We start from the raw sequence: 16,420 nt of genomic DNA on the forward strand, positions 1-16,420 counted from the left end.
GCCTACTGGAACCATCCTGTCCTGTTTTTGTAAATTTTTGATAGTATCTGCTGTCTTCGGGGCATTCAGTAGTTATTTTTCTCATTTATTGATTGGGATTTGTTTGCTTCGTCCCTTTTTTTGTTAATTGAGCTATGTCTGACCAGGTGGGCTGTGTGTTCTTTATTTGCTTGTCTGTGGGCACAATACTTTTCACCTCCTTCTCAGATTGGCAGGGTCAGTCACTCAGATATGGTACGGTAGGGCAGGTCTAGCTGAAGAGGAGTTACTGGGATGGGTTGTTTGTGGCACTTACTACAGCCACCAGGGCGAGTTTGTAATCAGGGCAGGTTCCAGTAGGCCATGCCTCTGGTGCTTGGTGGTGTGATGTTAAGCGCACGGTGCAGGTAGGCAGGATGTAGTGGGCAGGTTATTATGTGTGGATCTAAGATGAATATGGGAGAGATGACAGAGGAACAGCAGCGAAAAACATACTAACAAACAAAAAAGAATTATAGAGGAGCGTTCTGTTGGAGTGGAGAGATGAGAGACTATGAAATGTAGAAAAACAGAAAGGGGAAGATGAAGAAAAAGAAAAGAAAAGAGTGAATAAATAAAAATCGGAAAGAGAAAATAACAGCAATATTCCCAGGGATCCCACTGGTGCGGCTTTGAGGTCTGGGGAAGTTGTTCTCAGGGTTTACAGTACAGCCTGACTGGAAGGCGTAGAGGTATACAACACCAGGTATTCAGGGAACAAAAAGAGAAGGAAGATATAGAGAGACGAGAAACGAGTAATGAAGAAAGATAAAAAGGGATAAAAAGGGAAAAGAAAACAAAACAAGTTAAAAAAAAAAAAAGAACAAGAAAAGCCCCCCAAAAAAACAGAAAAAAAGGAAAAGAAAACCCAGCGAGAAAAGAAATGCCCTCAGGGATCCCTCTGCCTGTCTGAGGAAGCCGAGGGGGTAGATTCCAAGTCACGCAGCACTGCCTGGCTATAATGGGCTCCCAACTCAAGAAAAGGAAAAGAAAACAAACAAACAATTCAAAACAAAGAAACGAACAAAAGCCCCGGGATCCCACCAGCTTGGCAGCCCAGACCGGGAAGCAGTTCCACACTCGAACGGAGCTCTGCAGCCCCTCAGGAAGAAGCAAAGATGGTTCACGGAGCCAGGTATTTGAGCGAAAGGAGGGGGAGGTGGTGAGAGGTAAGGAAGAAATGAAAAGAAGTGGAAAAAAGCAACACCAGCAGCCAACAAATGGCACTCAGAGAGCCGGCCCGTTCGGGTGGGTGGAATCCAAGCAGCCGGTGCTTCCCCGACAAGAGATTGTGGCCGTGGGAAGCAGAGGAGGCCGAATCAGGGTGAAGAAGGTTGGGGGGTGGGAAAGCGTATATCTCAAATTACCGGTAGTTTTGTCTCCTGCTGGAAGCTCCATGAAGCTGCTTTCTCATCCCCCGTTTGCTGGTCTCCGATAGGCGTCCAAGATGGCGGATCCACGCTGCGTTAGCTGATAGGGGACCTCTACATGAATCTCTCCTCGCTCTCCGTTCTCTGTCAGTTTTCTCACTCCATTTGGTGCTTGGCTGAGTTCTTTGTCTCTTCATGTGATGTTTTAGGGTTTCAGCATTGTTGTTTTCTCTGTTCCGCTTAGTTTTTCGGATCTTTGCTGTGGAGGGTCGGCGTGGTGCTTCTGCCTAGAGCGCCATTTTGCCGCAAGTTCCCGAGCTTATTCTTATTAACTGTCCTTTGTAGATGACTTTTCGTTTATCCCTAGCTGCTCTTAAAATTCTATCTTTATGTTTGGTTTTGGCAAGTTTGATTATAATATGTCTTGGTTAGTTTCTTTTGGGATCTACCTTATGTGGGGTTCTATGAGCATCTTGAATAGGTATCTTGTCATCTTTCATGATACCTGGGAAGTTTTCTGCCAAGAGATCGTCAACAATTCTCTCTGTATTGTCTGTTATTCCCCCGCTCCCCCTATTCTGGTACTCCAATCAGTTGTAGGCTATTCCTCTTGATAGAGTCCCGTATATTTCTTAGTTTCTTCATTTTTTAAATTCTTTTATCTGATTTTTCCTCAAATAAGTTGGTGTCAAGTGCTTTATCTTCAGTCTCGCTAATTCTGACTTCCATTGCCTCAATTCTGCTCTTGTGACTTTCTACTGAGTTGTCTAATTCTGACATTTTATTGTTAATCTTCTGGATTTCTGATTGCTGTCTCTCTATGGATTCTTGTAGACTGTTAAATTTGTCATCACTCTCTTCTCTAATCTTTTTAATTTCCTCTATTGCGTGTTCTGTGTTTTGCTTAATTTACTTCCTAATTTGTTGAAGAGTTCTGTATATTAATCTTTTGTATTCTGCCTCTGGTAATTCCAAGAAATTTTCCTCGTCTTGGAAATTTCTAGTTTGTTTATTTTGGGAGCTTGCGGAAGCCATCATGGATTGCCTCTTTATGTGATTTGATATTGACTGTTGTCACCGACCCATCAATAAGTTATTATATTTAGTTATTTTTTGTTTTCTTACTGTGCCCTAGTTCTTGTTTTCTTTTGATATGCCTTAATAGGCCGCTTGTATGAGCTAGTTTCTTTACTGGCACCTTTGAAGCTCTAATGTCCTATCACCCGGTGCTTAGATCTGTTGCTAGGTATGTGAGCTCAGGAGCCTGCCCACTCATCCTGAATGGATTCAGCTCGGTGCCCAAGTAAATAGCCACCAAGTGTGTGGTGTAGGCTCTCACTCACAGTCCTAGACAGGCATGGGTGATTTGTGTAGGCACAGGCATTTGGATGCAGCAGGGGGACACACTGTGAGGAAGGCAGTGGGCTGACTTCTGCCCCCTAGTGTCCAGGAGAAAGATGTGTCCCTGTTCCCTAGAGCACGTAGGTAGGTGGGTAGGTTTTGCAGCCGGACTATGGGCACCTAATGCTGTTGGTTGCAAGGACTAGGGAGGCACCTCTTATTCATGGGCCCCTATTGCAGGTGGCTAGGTGGCGTGGGTGGAGCCACCAGTCCTCAGGCCCCTGATGTGGGTAGGTGAAGACCCTGCTTAATGGGCAGAGCAGTGTCAAATGTCAAGAACCTGCCACTTCACAGCTGAAACAGTTGAAGTTACAGTTCCAGTGTATACCCTGTTATACTGTGGTAATGAGGGCCTATACTGTTGAGATGGACCCACACAAGTCTCTGCGACCCACACAAGTCTCTGCAGGGCGAAAGTCACTCAAAGTCCGTGGATCCATTATGCCTGTGCCTAGGCGAAGGAACTGTGCCTACTTTGGGTTCCTAGCTTAGGGGAGCCGGCAGTTTAGTTTTTCCCCTTTTGTTAATTTGTTCACTTTCCAAGGCAGGGGGAATGGCTCTGGGCATGTGATGGATCCTCCTTCCAGCCCAGGGCACTTGGCAATTGCTGAAGCTGGTCTGGGACCCAGTGCAGAGCAGGGAGCGGGGAGGTAAATGGGAGAGAGGTTTTTCCCTAAGGGAGGTATTTTTGATTTGCACGGTAAGCCGTTCAGAAGTAATCTTTCGCTGATGAGTGCTGTTTCTCACTGGTTCTGGGTAGCCGTGTAGACTCTCTGGCACTGGGTCTCTCCTGGTGCAGAAAATGCGCCTCTGGAGTACCGCCGCTTACCCTCCCCACTGCTCACCCACAAGCTGCTCAGGCCTGAAGGGCTCAGGTTCTCGCCGGGTCAGGCAACTCCTCGCTGCTTCCCAATGGTGTCTCCCTCCACCACTCAGTCCGATTCCTTACCTCTGACTTTGATGTTCAGGGCTCACAGATTGCCATATATAATAAAGTTACTTGTTTTTTTTGGTCTTTGTTGTAAGAGGGTCCACTGGATGCGTCTGGCTACTCCGCCATCTTTGCCCTGCCTCCTCACCTTTAAATTTTTGAGAACTGTATCTGTGAGAAATATTTCTTAGCATGAATAGTCCCTTACCTCTTTTCACCTTTTCAAATTTAATGAACCAGACCCTCCATAGATATCCAACTGTATGTCTGTCAGTAAGTCTTTTGATTTCTATTCCTGGAAATACTACCTCTCTCTTAACTTTTTCATCTTCCCTTCTACATTGCCAGTAAAAATAAAAAGTTGCTATTTTGAAATGTCATGCCTCCTTTCTCTTGAATGAAATCTCGTTAACATCTTGATCATCTTCTCTCTTTACCCGTTTTCCTAAAATTTCAGAAGAAAACTCTTGTTTGCTATAAAATGTTATGGTTTGCATAACATTTGCATTAGCTTTTCATCGCTGATTCTATTAGGAGTTCATCCATTTTGGTATAACATACGCTTATTTGTTACTATCATTTTACTTTGATCAACTTCTTAGGACCAATTGTAGTATCAAAAATCTGAGATTTTTAGTTTCTATTTTTTTATTAGCCAGTGAAAATAATGGAAGATATCTTACATGTATCTTTTAGACTTCAAACTGCCAAGGCTGAATTTCTTCTGAAAATGTCAATGGTCATTTAAAAAGTAACTATATGTAAGGGGCCTCATATTAAATGAAATGAATCATCCGCTATGATATACTTAGACTGTTGTTCGGTGATGTGGGCTAAATCATACATATATTTGAGTAGTTAATTAACTAGATAGCATTGGTGGTCCTTAAGATTAATGAGTAAGAAAGACTATTTTATGAATTGCATATTTACTCTGAAGTTTACAAGGTGTTAGGTTAAAAATATTAGAGTTTCATATAATGATCCCTGTAAACGTTAGCCAAGGTTATGCTTGGCAAGTAAAACCAGTATTTTGATGCTTCCTGTTCTAATACAGGAGCCCTGGTGGCCCAGTGGTTAAAGAGCTCAGCCGATAACCAAAAGGTTGACAGTTCAAGTCCACCATCTGCTCCTTGGAAACCCTGTGGGGCAGTTCCGCTCTGTCCTGTAGGGTCGCTATGAGTCAGAATTGACTCGACAGCAGTGGGTTTGAGTGTTTTTTTTTAATTCTAATACAAAGAAGCCCTGGTGGCGCAACAGTTAAGCATTCAGCTGCTAACGGAAAGGTTGGCAATTCTAACCCACCCCGCAGCCCTGTAGAGAAAAGACCTGGCGATTTGCTTCCATAAAGATTACAGCCTAGAAAACCCTATGGTGCAGATCTACTCTGTCACATGGGGTCACTATGAGCTGAAATTAACTTGACAGCACCTACCAACCAACCATTCTAATACAAGGAGTCTCTGCCTGGCACAAATAGTTAAGCATTTGACTACTAACTGAAAAGTTATGGTTTGAACCCACCCAGAGGCACCTTGGAAGAAAGGCTTGACAGTCTGCATCCAAAAAGTGGAGGCCTTTAAAACTCTATGAAGTGCAATCTACTCTGTACACATGGGGTCACCAGCAACTAGTTTAGGTTTTTTTTTTTTTTTTGTATTCTAATACAGTTCAGAATTCCCAGTATTATATAGTATTTAATGTTGAATATGTCTATTTTCAAGTTCTGAGAATTTTGGAAGAGTAGCATTTTATTTATACCTTTAAAAGCATTTTATCAATGAATGAATTTTTTTCATTTAATCCATGAATATTTTAATATGTATCTCTATAAGATAAGGATCTTTTTTTCATAATAAAACTGTAATACTATTATCACATCTAAAAAATTGAGGAAAATTTATTAATATTATCAAATACCCAGTCAGTGTTCACATTTCCTCTATTGTCTCATAATTTTTTCTTTGTGGTTTGCTTGAATGCGGATCCAGATAAGGCTCATTCATTGTGATTGGTTCATATATCTCTTAAGTCTCTTTTATTTTACATCCTTCCGTTTATGTTTTGTGTTTGTTCTCTCTGTACTTTAATTCTCTTTTCCTGTCTATCTGTGAGTTGCTTGAACCATTTTTAGAATTTTATTTTAATCAGTAGTGTTTTTTTAGTGTATCTCTTTGTATAGATTTTTTTTTAGTGGTGGTTCTAGGTTTTACTTTATATATACATAACTTACCACAGTCTACTGGTGTTGACATTTTACCAGCTCGAGTAAAGTGTAGACACCTTATCACCCTTTTAACTCTCTTTACCTTTGTCCATTTTTAATTGTCTTAAATAATTCCTCTACATACTTTGAAAATCACATCAGACAATGCTATACTGTTTGATTCCACCATCAGACATAATTTTAAAACCTCAGTAGGAGAACATATTTACCAACATTTTTATGCTTTTCGTTGTTCTTTTTTCTTTCCTGATGTTCCCAAGATTCCTTCTTTTATTGTTTCTTTTCCATTTCAAGAACTGTCCTTAGCTAGTCTCTTAAGAATATACTGGTAAAGAGTATTCGTAGTTTTCCTTCATCTGAGAATGTTATGATTTCCTCTTCATTCCTGAAGGATGTTTTCACTGAATATAGAATTCTGCATTGACTGTTCTTTTCTTTTAGCCCTTGAAAATGTTGTTCTACTTCTTGCTGGCCTCCAGGGTTTCAGATGAGAAATCCACTGTCATTCAAGTTGATGTTCCCCTATAAATAATATGTCATTTCTCTCTGACTGCTTTCAAGATGTTTCTTTGTCTTTGGTTTTCAGAAACTTAATTATAATGTATCTTGGTATGGATTTCTTTGGGTTTATCCTGCTTGGGATGCTCACCTTCTTAAATCTGTAGGTTTATGTCTTTTTCCGAATTTGGGAATCTTTAGCCATGTTTCTTTCAATACTTTTTCTGTCTCTCTCTCTCTCTCTGTCTTTTCCTTCTGAAAGGCTGATAATATGAATGTTACCTATTTTGTTATTATCCCTCTGTTCACATTTTTTTTTTTTTTTTTTTTTAGTCTATTTTGTCTGTGTTGTTCAGATTGGGTAAAAGATACTAATCTGTGCTCAAATAAACTGATTCTATCCTCTGTCATCCTCTCTCTACTACTGAGCATGTCCAACAAGCTTTTTTTTTTCCCCATTGTATTTTTAAGTTGTAGAATTTTGATTTGTTTCTTTCTCTTTCTTGCTGAGACTTTCTATTTTTTTTTTAAGTTTGTTTCAAGTATGTTGTAATTTCTTGGTGAAGCATTTTTATGATGACTGCATTAAAATCCTTGTCAGATAATTGCGAAATCTGATTTCATCTCAGTGTTACCATCTGTTGATTGTCTTTTCTTATTTAATTTGAGATTTTCCTGATTTTTGGCAAGACAACTAATTTTTTTATTATATCCTGGACATTCTAAGTATGATGAGATTCTGTATCTCATTTAAAATCTTATGTTTTAGTAGGCCTCCTCTAACACTATGACAGCAGGTAGGGGTGGAAATCCAGGTGGGGCTATCAGTTTTTTCTGTGATGTTTGGAAGGAGTAGGACCGTTATTGTCCAATATTTTTCTGTCTTTCTAGGGTGCATCTTTTCTGATTCATTGGCTAAGGGGAGATGGCTTTTCTTGGAGCTTTTTTGTCTGTGCCTGTTGCCATTTCCAGTTTTCTGGCTTCTCCAGAACCTTCTCTGGGATCTATTAGGGAAAAAGAAAGCCAGAAGACTCACTGCCATGTCATTCCTTTGGTCCTATGGTCCCTAGCTGGTCTGTCTTCTCTCTACCTTCCAGAGTATTCTTAATGTTTGTTTTATGTGTAACGTCAAGGCTTTTTAGCTGCGTTTAGCAGGAGGAATAGAGAGAAGTATGTCTACTCCTGGATTGAATTATTAAATGTGTATATTACTTTATTTAGCTTCAATATGGAGCCCTGGTGGTGCAGTAGTTAAGTGTTTGGCTGCTAACCAAAAGGTCGGCAGTTTGACTCCACCAGCCACTCCTTAGAAATGCTTTGGGGCAGTTCTACTCTGTCCTGTAGGGTCGCTGTGAGTTGGAATTGACTTGATGGCAGTGGGTTGGGGTAGCTTCAGTATACTATTGTTGTTGTTTTTCTTTAATTACATTAGAAAAATCTCGTAGAAATAGTATTTGAATACCCAGAAATCTGTAAAAACCAGCACAAGCTACTTACATGGACTCTAATGGTCTATTTTTTTAGGGATTTTTCAGAGTGATAGAAAAAACATTCCATAGATATTCCATTTGTGACAGATTTTTGTTTTATTTACTTTTATGATGGTAATACAGTATTGTATTATTTTGGCTGTAGAAACCTGGTACAATTGAATTATAGCACAGCAATTTTTTTTTTTTTTTTGCAGTTTTAATATACTCTTTTCTGTTTCCTCCAGGGCTGGTGGACTAGGCCTCAATTTTGTTGGTGCCAATGTTGTTGTATTATTTGACCCTACTTGGAATCCAGCCAATGATCTTCAAGCCATTGACAGGTATAAAACTGACAAAATTTAAAGTGGCCTGCAAGTGCTTTTAATCTCAAAGTACTCCTGAGATTTTTAGGTTGCTTATAGTACGGATGTGGTTAGAAGATAGGGGAAACCTTGGGAAAATTTCTATTTATGATAACTTTAAATGTCTGAATCCAAATGGCAAAATAGAATTCAAGGCAAAAGGCATTAATTAAACAAAGCCAAGAGGAAAACAATCTAGCAGGAGGGTGTAACAATCTCTACATAGTAAAACTAGAACTCTTATGAGAAGAAATGGACAAATACACAATCATAATAACGAACTTAATATACTTCTATCAAAAATCAGTTATCAACTAGGCAAAATAAGTATATAAATTGTTTGAATAAGTTATCCAGCTTAATTGAATAAATACATATAACTTTATGACAACAAAGAATAGCCAGTCTTTTCAAACATTTGTAGAATATATATTTTTTAATGACCATGTATTTTAATAGAAATCACATAGGCTAGATTCCATGACTGTAATACAAAAAAAAAAGAAAACAACAATGAATGTTTAGCTAATAAAAATCTAGTCACATGGAATTTTAAAAATATTTTGCAACAACTTTTGAGCTGAAGAAATCAGAAGAGAAAACTTACTATTTAGAAATAAATAACAATGAAATCACTATGGATCAATATTTACATTCTGATGCTAATTTAGTCTTAAATTCATTTCTTAGAAAATACGAAAGCCTGAAAGTAAATGAAAGAAGGATATACTTTAGAAATCTAGGAAAATAAAATAAACCTAAAGAAAATAAAGGGAATTGTATAAAGATAAAAATATGAATTAATGAGATAAAAACAAAAGTATAAACATAAAAATTATAAATTATTAGTTGAAAAAGACAGTAAAATGGACAAACTTTTGATAAGTCTAATCCAAGGTAAAAAATCAAGTGTACACAGAGCAGAAAGTCCAACTAACCACCAATAGTATTTATTTACAGTATCTAACATTTTTTGGTATAGTTTTATATACATACATTTGAAAATCTACATGAAAAGGACCTTTTTCTAGAGGCATATAAATTATTTAGGTTGACTGAAGATGAGATAAAAAACAAAATAGACGAATACTCATAGAAGAAACTGAAAGGACAGCCAGAGAACTACCACTTAATAAAGGACTTAGACCCCGATGTTTTGTTCTGTTTTTAATAAGAAATTTAATTTTCAATGTCATAGAAATTTGTGTTTCAGTGTTATAGAAATAAATGTCAAAAACATATATTGAACACTTAATATTTACAGGAAACCCTGGTGGCGTAGTGGTTAAGAGCTACGGCTGCTAACCAAAAGGTCAGCAGTTCGAGTCCACCAGGCACTCCTTGAAAACCTTATGGGGCAGTTCTGCTCTTGCCCTATAGGGTCACTATGAGTTGGAATTGACTCGACGGCAATGGGGTTTTTTTTTTTAAATATTTACAAGGTACACTAGGTACTATGGACATTTAAAGGAAATCAGGTGTACATTTTGCCCATATAGAAAATTAAATTATCTATTACTGTTTGCTTGATAGATATAATTTGGCTTATAATACAATGTGTTAACAAGAACACCTCAGTTATAGTATACACAGTGCTCTACTGGGTACAGCCTAATACGAAGCAAATTAGCCCTGGTTCTTTAAGTGGCAGCAAGAATAATTACAAAGGTAGAATAACAGCTAACATTTATTGAATGTTTACTTATAGTTAGGAACTGTTCTCAGTGCTTACTTCCATGATTATCTCACTTAATACTCAACAATATCCTTATGTGATTGACACTATTATCATACCTATTTTACATGTGAGGAAGCTGAGTCACAAAGCTTGAGTAACTTGCTCAAGTTCACAAGGGCCAGGACCTAAATCCACACAGTCTGACCGCAGAGCCTATACTTTTAACCAGCCTTTCTCCACTGACAGCTGTCAAGGAAAATGGTCAAATGAAAACCACAGACCAATCTCTTCCAATTTTTTTTCTTGTGACATTTGGTGTAATTTTGTACTTTTTCATCTAGACTATCAAGAACTAATATATTAACTTACATAATTGTTTAAGTTCTTCAACAGATAGTAAAAGATCCACCTCATAAATTTCTGCTTTATGAACCGAGAAATTAATGAAGCAAAGATCTAAAGAGACAACGTATATAAGAATTTCGTCTGTAAAGATTAAATGATATGCACTCTAATAGAATCTTTCCCATTCACCAAACTGGGCTGAGCATACACCCAAAGAATGTTTACTTAGATCCATTTCTGATTTTCTTTAGAGCCCAAGTGCATGTGGAAGAGAAAGGGATCATGAGCTCTGTGGAATCCAGGCTATAGGATGGAAATGAGAATGTAGGTCACTTACCCCTGGCTGTTGCTGTGTCACAGGTGCCCCATTTCCCTCTAGGGGTGTAAGTAAAGATTTGTAGGACTCCAAGATGCCCTCTACTAAAAGCCCAAGTATAACAGCATAGAGAGCAACCTCACAAAGTGAAAAATAAATTTTCCCCAAATTGTAACATTAGGCATGTAGGCAATGTGGCCTTGCCCATGTTCTCAGCAATTGTAACAGGCATTTAGGAACAGGTGACCTCATTCAAAGCATCCAGTAAAGCATCTACCTTGGAGAAGCTGCAGGGAATGGACCCAGAGTTAACCAGCATGGTGAGTCAGAATAGTTTTAAGTAGCTCTGTGGTCTGGGTCAAAATGCCTGGTGTACCAGTCAGCAGTGCCTGGGCCTTCCCCCACAGACCTCTGATTAACTGCTTCCCACCGCCCTTTTTTTTTTTTTAACTTTGTAACACTTTAATTGAGGTATAATTAACATACAATAAATGCACATATTTAAAATGTACAATGTGATACATTTTGACATATGTATTTACCTGTGAAACCATTACCATAGTCAAGATAGTGAATGTATCTATTACTTCCCAAATTTTCCTTGTGCCTGTTTGTAATTCATCCCCCCCCAAACTGCCCCCATCCCCAAGCAGCCACTGATCTGCTTTCTGTCACTATAGATTAATTTGAATTTCCAGGAATTTTATATGAATGGAATGATTTGGGAACACAGTCTATTCATAGGCTTAAGACTGCCGTGAAAAAAGAAAAACATTTATTTAGGAAAAGTTTTGGGACACTGGACAGTGATATTTATAACAGAAATGAAGTCGATATGTTTATTTTTTCTGTAACAGTGTTCTCCACAATAATTAGTCTCTTTACATGAATTTCTATTTTTGTATTATTATTAAATAATTATAGCATACCTAAACCTAAAATGGAGCCCTGGTGGTGTAGTGGTTAAGAGCTCAGCTGCTAACCGAAAGGTCAGCAGTTTGAATCCACCAGCTGCTCCTTGGAAACCCTATGAGGCAGTTCTCTGCCCTACAGGGTCCCTATGAGTCAGAATCGACTCGATGGCAACAGGTTTTTTTTTTAAACATAAAATATTTCTTTTAAAATTAATTAAAAATTTAATAATGTTCTATTTTCAAGTCCAGAGGCTACTTCTTGAACCCACAGTTGCTTCACTTGATTTTTGTTTTGTTTTTAATCTTTTTGCAGAGCATATAGGATTGGACAATGCAGAGATGTAAAAGTGCTTAGGCTGATATCCTTGGGAACTGTGGAGGAGATCATGTACTTACGACAGGTGTACAAGCAGGTAAATATATTTCCCGTATTCTAATTAAAAAGTAAATGTTTGTTTTTAAAAATTAGGGAAAAATTCACGTACAAATAAAATTTTAAATTTTACTCTAACTACAATGTTGAATTTAATAAGATTATGAAATATATGCTAGAGTACACTTCTTATAAAACAGATTGATTCTTTAGTTCATTGATTATTTTGTTCATTTAGAGTGGAAGGTTTCTTAGAGCAGTGCTTCTTAAACTTTATGTATCCATGAATCATCTAGGGATCTTGTGAAAATGCAGATCTTGATTTAGTAGGTCTGGGGTGGGACCCAAGATTCTGCATCCCTAACTAGCTCCCAGGTGTGCCAATACTACTAGTCCCACAGGCCACAATTTGAGTAGCAGGGTCACAGCTCCCCAGACTGTAGGCCAGGACATAATGGTATCCCTCAAATGGGTTACAAATGCACGGAGACATTGGTGCCTACAGCTCTCTGAGCCATATGATCACCTAGACCAGCTTCCAGCCTTGAGTAGCCTCCTCTGTTCACTTCAGGAGGCTGTTCATTTGTTACCATTTTCTACATGAGGCATGACATGAAAAAGATTGGGTCACACTGCCTTGTGATATCTAATGCAACCTCTTCGTGTTGAACATAATGAAACTGGGATGCAGAGATACTCTAGTACATGAAATTTTAGGAATAGAACTCAAGTGCGCTAACTACTGTGCTAAGGTTTTTAGTAGTCATTTAAAATTATGTTAACTTTTTTATCCTTATTGAGTATCAGTGACTACTCCATTTATACCTCTAAATAAACGAAGTTTATTTATAATTGCTCACTTGAGAAGATCTGGTATTAGGTTCAAGTTTAATTGTAAGTGTTAAATTTGAATTGTTCACTATATATTCAGTTGGCATCTATTTAAGAGCAAACATCTGGCACATGTGGTGGTAGTTAACCTAAGAATGATCCAATCTTAAATGTATGCTGTTTTCTTAATTCTAAAAATAGAATTGTACCCAGCAGTTTTTGTTGTTTTCTTAAAGCATTTAGCTCTGTAAGAAACCTTTCATCCTTTTGTTCTTCGGTATAGGACAACTACAGCAGTAGTTGGACTGGGGGATGGTAACTGGAGGGGGGCGCAAAGAAACTTTCTAGGATGATGGAAGTCTTTTATAGATTATTGTTGTGGCTGTTTAGTGGCTATTTGCATTTATCAAATCTCATCAAATTGTGCACTTAAGATCTGTGCATTTCACTGTATATAAATGTTATTTTAATAAAAAGAGAGAGCAATGACAACCAAATGCAATTCATGGTCCTTAACTGGGTTCTGGATTGGGGAAAAATAAAAACAAGTTTAAAGAATTTTTTTTGGATAATTGAGAAGCTTTGAATAATGATAGTATACTAGATAATAATATTGTATCCATGTTAAAGGTTTGTAGTATGATAGTGGTATCCTGGTTATGTAAGTGAATGTCTTTGTTTTTAGAAGATTCTTGCTGAGGTATTTGGGATGAAGGGTCATAATGTCTGTTACTTATTTTCAAAGACTTCAGGAAAAAAGTGTGTGTGTATGTGTGTGTAAAGAGAGACAGATAAGATAAAACAAATGTGGCAAAATGTTGATAATTTGTGAATATTAAGGAAGAGTATATAGCTGTTCATAATGCTTTCAATTTTTTTATAGGTTTGAAGTTTTCTAAATGAAAAGTTGGAAAATTTTTCAAACAGTTGAGCCATGAGTTTAAAATCTGTATAACTAAAAAAAGTGTATTGAAAACAGTGTGGTGACAATTGGTAACTATTCGGAAAATAATAAAATGAGATCCCTACCTTACACCACTCACAAAAATAAATTTCAGATGTATTAAAGAACTAAACTTATTTGTAAAAATCATATAAGTATCAGAAGAAAATACATTCCTTAGGTAGGAAAGGCTGCCCCAGAACAAAATAGAACGAACATACAAAACTTCTTAGGCAAATATTGTAAATATGACTACATTTTTATGTGAAACTTCCACATGTCTGTATTAGTTTCCTAGGGCTGCCATAATAAGGTACCAAAAATAGGTGGCTTAAAATGACACAAATTTATTGTCTCCTAGTTCTGGAGGCTACAAGTCTCAATTTAGGATGTCAGCAGGGCCATGCTCTCTTGAAGGCTCTAGGGGAAGATCCTTTCTTGTCTCTCACAGCTTCTGGTAGCCCCAGGCATTCCTTGGCTTTCTGCCTCACCATAACTCCAATTTCTGCTTCCATTGTCACATGGCATTTTTTCCTCTGTGTGTGTGTGTGTGTGTGTGTGCGCGCGTGTGCACATGCATATGCGTCTCTTTTCCTCTTTGAGAAGTATGCCGTTTATACTGGATTAGGACCCACCCTACTCCAGTATGACCTCATGTTAACTGATAACATCTTCAAAGACTCTATTTCCAAACAAGGTCACATTCACAGGTACACAATTCAATCCATAACAATGACAAAGAAACTGTAAACCAGATTAAAAGTGAAACTAGGAGGAAGTATTTTCCATATATATAGTAAACAAATGATTAGCATCAGAATATATAAAGAACTCCCACAAACAAAAAGATTATGATTAGGCATTTCACTGAAGGAAAAATACAAATGTTCAACATATATATGAAAAGATGTTTAAACACACTTGTAATCTAGAAATAGTAAATAAAACGAAGTCAGCAATGTTGCACATCAGTTTTGTAAAAGATTTTTTGTTTCTTGGTTTTGACTTCATGAACATGAGAGATACTCGTATATTGTTGAAGATACTACTTAGTATACTCATTTTAAAGGCTGATTTAACAGCATATTAAAATGTAAAACACATAGCATCTTCTCCATATCGGCCTGAGAGATACTCTCACATATGCACAGTCAAGGATGACAGGGATTATATTCAGCATTTTTGTATTCATTAAAAAAAAAAAAAGAAAATAGTGTAAATGTCTATATTCATGCTATTCCAAAGAAAGGTGACCCAACAGAATGCAGAAAGTATTGAACAATATCATTAATATCACATGCAAGTGAAATTATGCTGAAGATAATTTAGACACAGTTGCAGCAGCACATCAACAGGGAACTGCCAGAAATTCAAGCCAGATTCAGAAGAGGACGTGGAACAAAGGATATCATGCATCAGCAGATGGATCCTGATTGAAAGGAGAGTATACAAGAAAGATGTTTACCTGTGTTTTATTGACTATGCAAAGGTATTCAACTGTGTGGATCATCACAAATTTTGGATGACATTGCAAAGAATGGGAATTCCAGAACACTTAATTTTGCTCATCAGGAACCTGTGCATAGATCAAGAGGCAGTCATTCTAACAGAACAAGGCGATACCGCATGGTTTAAAATCAGGAAAGATGAGTGTTGGGGTTGTATCCTTTCACCAAACAAGTAATCCAAGAAGCTGGACTATATGAAGAAAAGCACAGTAATCAGGATTGGAGAAACCATGATATGTAGATTACACAACATCGCTCACTGAAAGCAAAGAAGACTTGAGGCTCTCACTGATGAAGATCAAAGACTGTGTATGGATTATACCTCAACATAAAGAAAACAAAAATCCTCGCAACTGGACCAGTAAACACCATCATGATAAACAGAAAAGATTGAACTTGTCAAGGATTTCATTTTACTTGGATCCACAATCAATGCCGATGGAGGCAACAGGAAATCAAATGATGTATCACATTGAGCAAATCTGCTGCAGAAGACCTCTTAATGTTGAAAAGCAAAAATGTCACCTTGAGGACTAAGCTGCACCTGACCCAATCCATGGTGTTTTCAGTCGCCTCCTATGCAGGTGAAAGCTGGACAGTGAAGAAGGAAGAAGGAGGAATTGATACGTTTGAATTATGGTGTTGACGAAGAGTATTGAATATACCGTGGACTCCCAGAAGAACAAACAAGTCTGTCTTGGAAGAAGTACAGTCAGAGTGCTTCTTAGAAGTGAAGATGGCAAGACTTTGTCATACATACCTTGGACCTGTTATCAGGCGGTACCTGTCCCTGGAGAGAAACATGCTTGGTAAAGTAGAGGGTCAGCAAAAGAGAGGAAGACCCTCAGTGAGATGGATTGACACAGTGGCTGCAACAATGGGCTCAAACATAGCAATGATTGTGAGGATGGCGCAGGACTGGGCAGTGTTTCCTTCTGTTGTACGTAGGATCGCAGTGAGTCAGAATTGACTGGACAGCACCTAACAATAACATAATGATAACATAAATTCTGATATGTCTATATTATGAAATACTCTGCAGCAACAACAACAACAAAAAAGAGATTATATTAATTCAGATATGCTGATGTGGCAGGATTTCTATGACATTTTTAATTGAGGAAAATAAGCAACTTGCAGAACAATATATACAATATATCAACTGTGCTTATAATAAATAAAACCATATCTATATCTATATGTATATATAAATATCTTTAACTGCATTGAAAA

At 37.6% G+C, this 16,420-nt stretch overlaps 1 protein-coding gene across 11 annotated transcripts in view; it reads left to right on the top strand.

Annotated features, from left to right (window-relative positions):
- Positions 1–16,420, top strand: part of ERCC6L2 (ERCC excision repair 6 like 2) — a 194,914-nt gene that overhangs the window by 102,721 nt on the left and 75,773 nt on the right. For all 11 annotated transcript variants that reach the window (XM_023735820.1, XM_023735821.1, XM_023735824.1 and 8 more), the window contains 2 exons: positions 8,163–8,258; positions 11,846–11,945. In XM_023735820.1, coding sequence (XP_023591588.1) covers positions 8,163–8,258; positions 11,846–11,945 — 196 coding nt within the window. The remainder of the gene's footprint in view (positions 1–8,162; positions 8,259–11,845; positions 11,946–16,420) is intronic.

The sequence above is a fragment of the Trichechus manatus genome, unplaced genomic scaffold (assembly GCF_000243295.1).
Source record: "Trichechus manatus latirostris isolate Lorelei unplaced genomic scaffold, TriManLat1.0 scaffold00082, whole genome shotgun sequence".
Taxonomy (NCBI): Eukaryota; Metazoa; Chordata; class Mammalia; order Sirenia; family Trichechidae; genus Trichechus; species Trichechus manatus.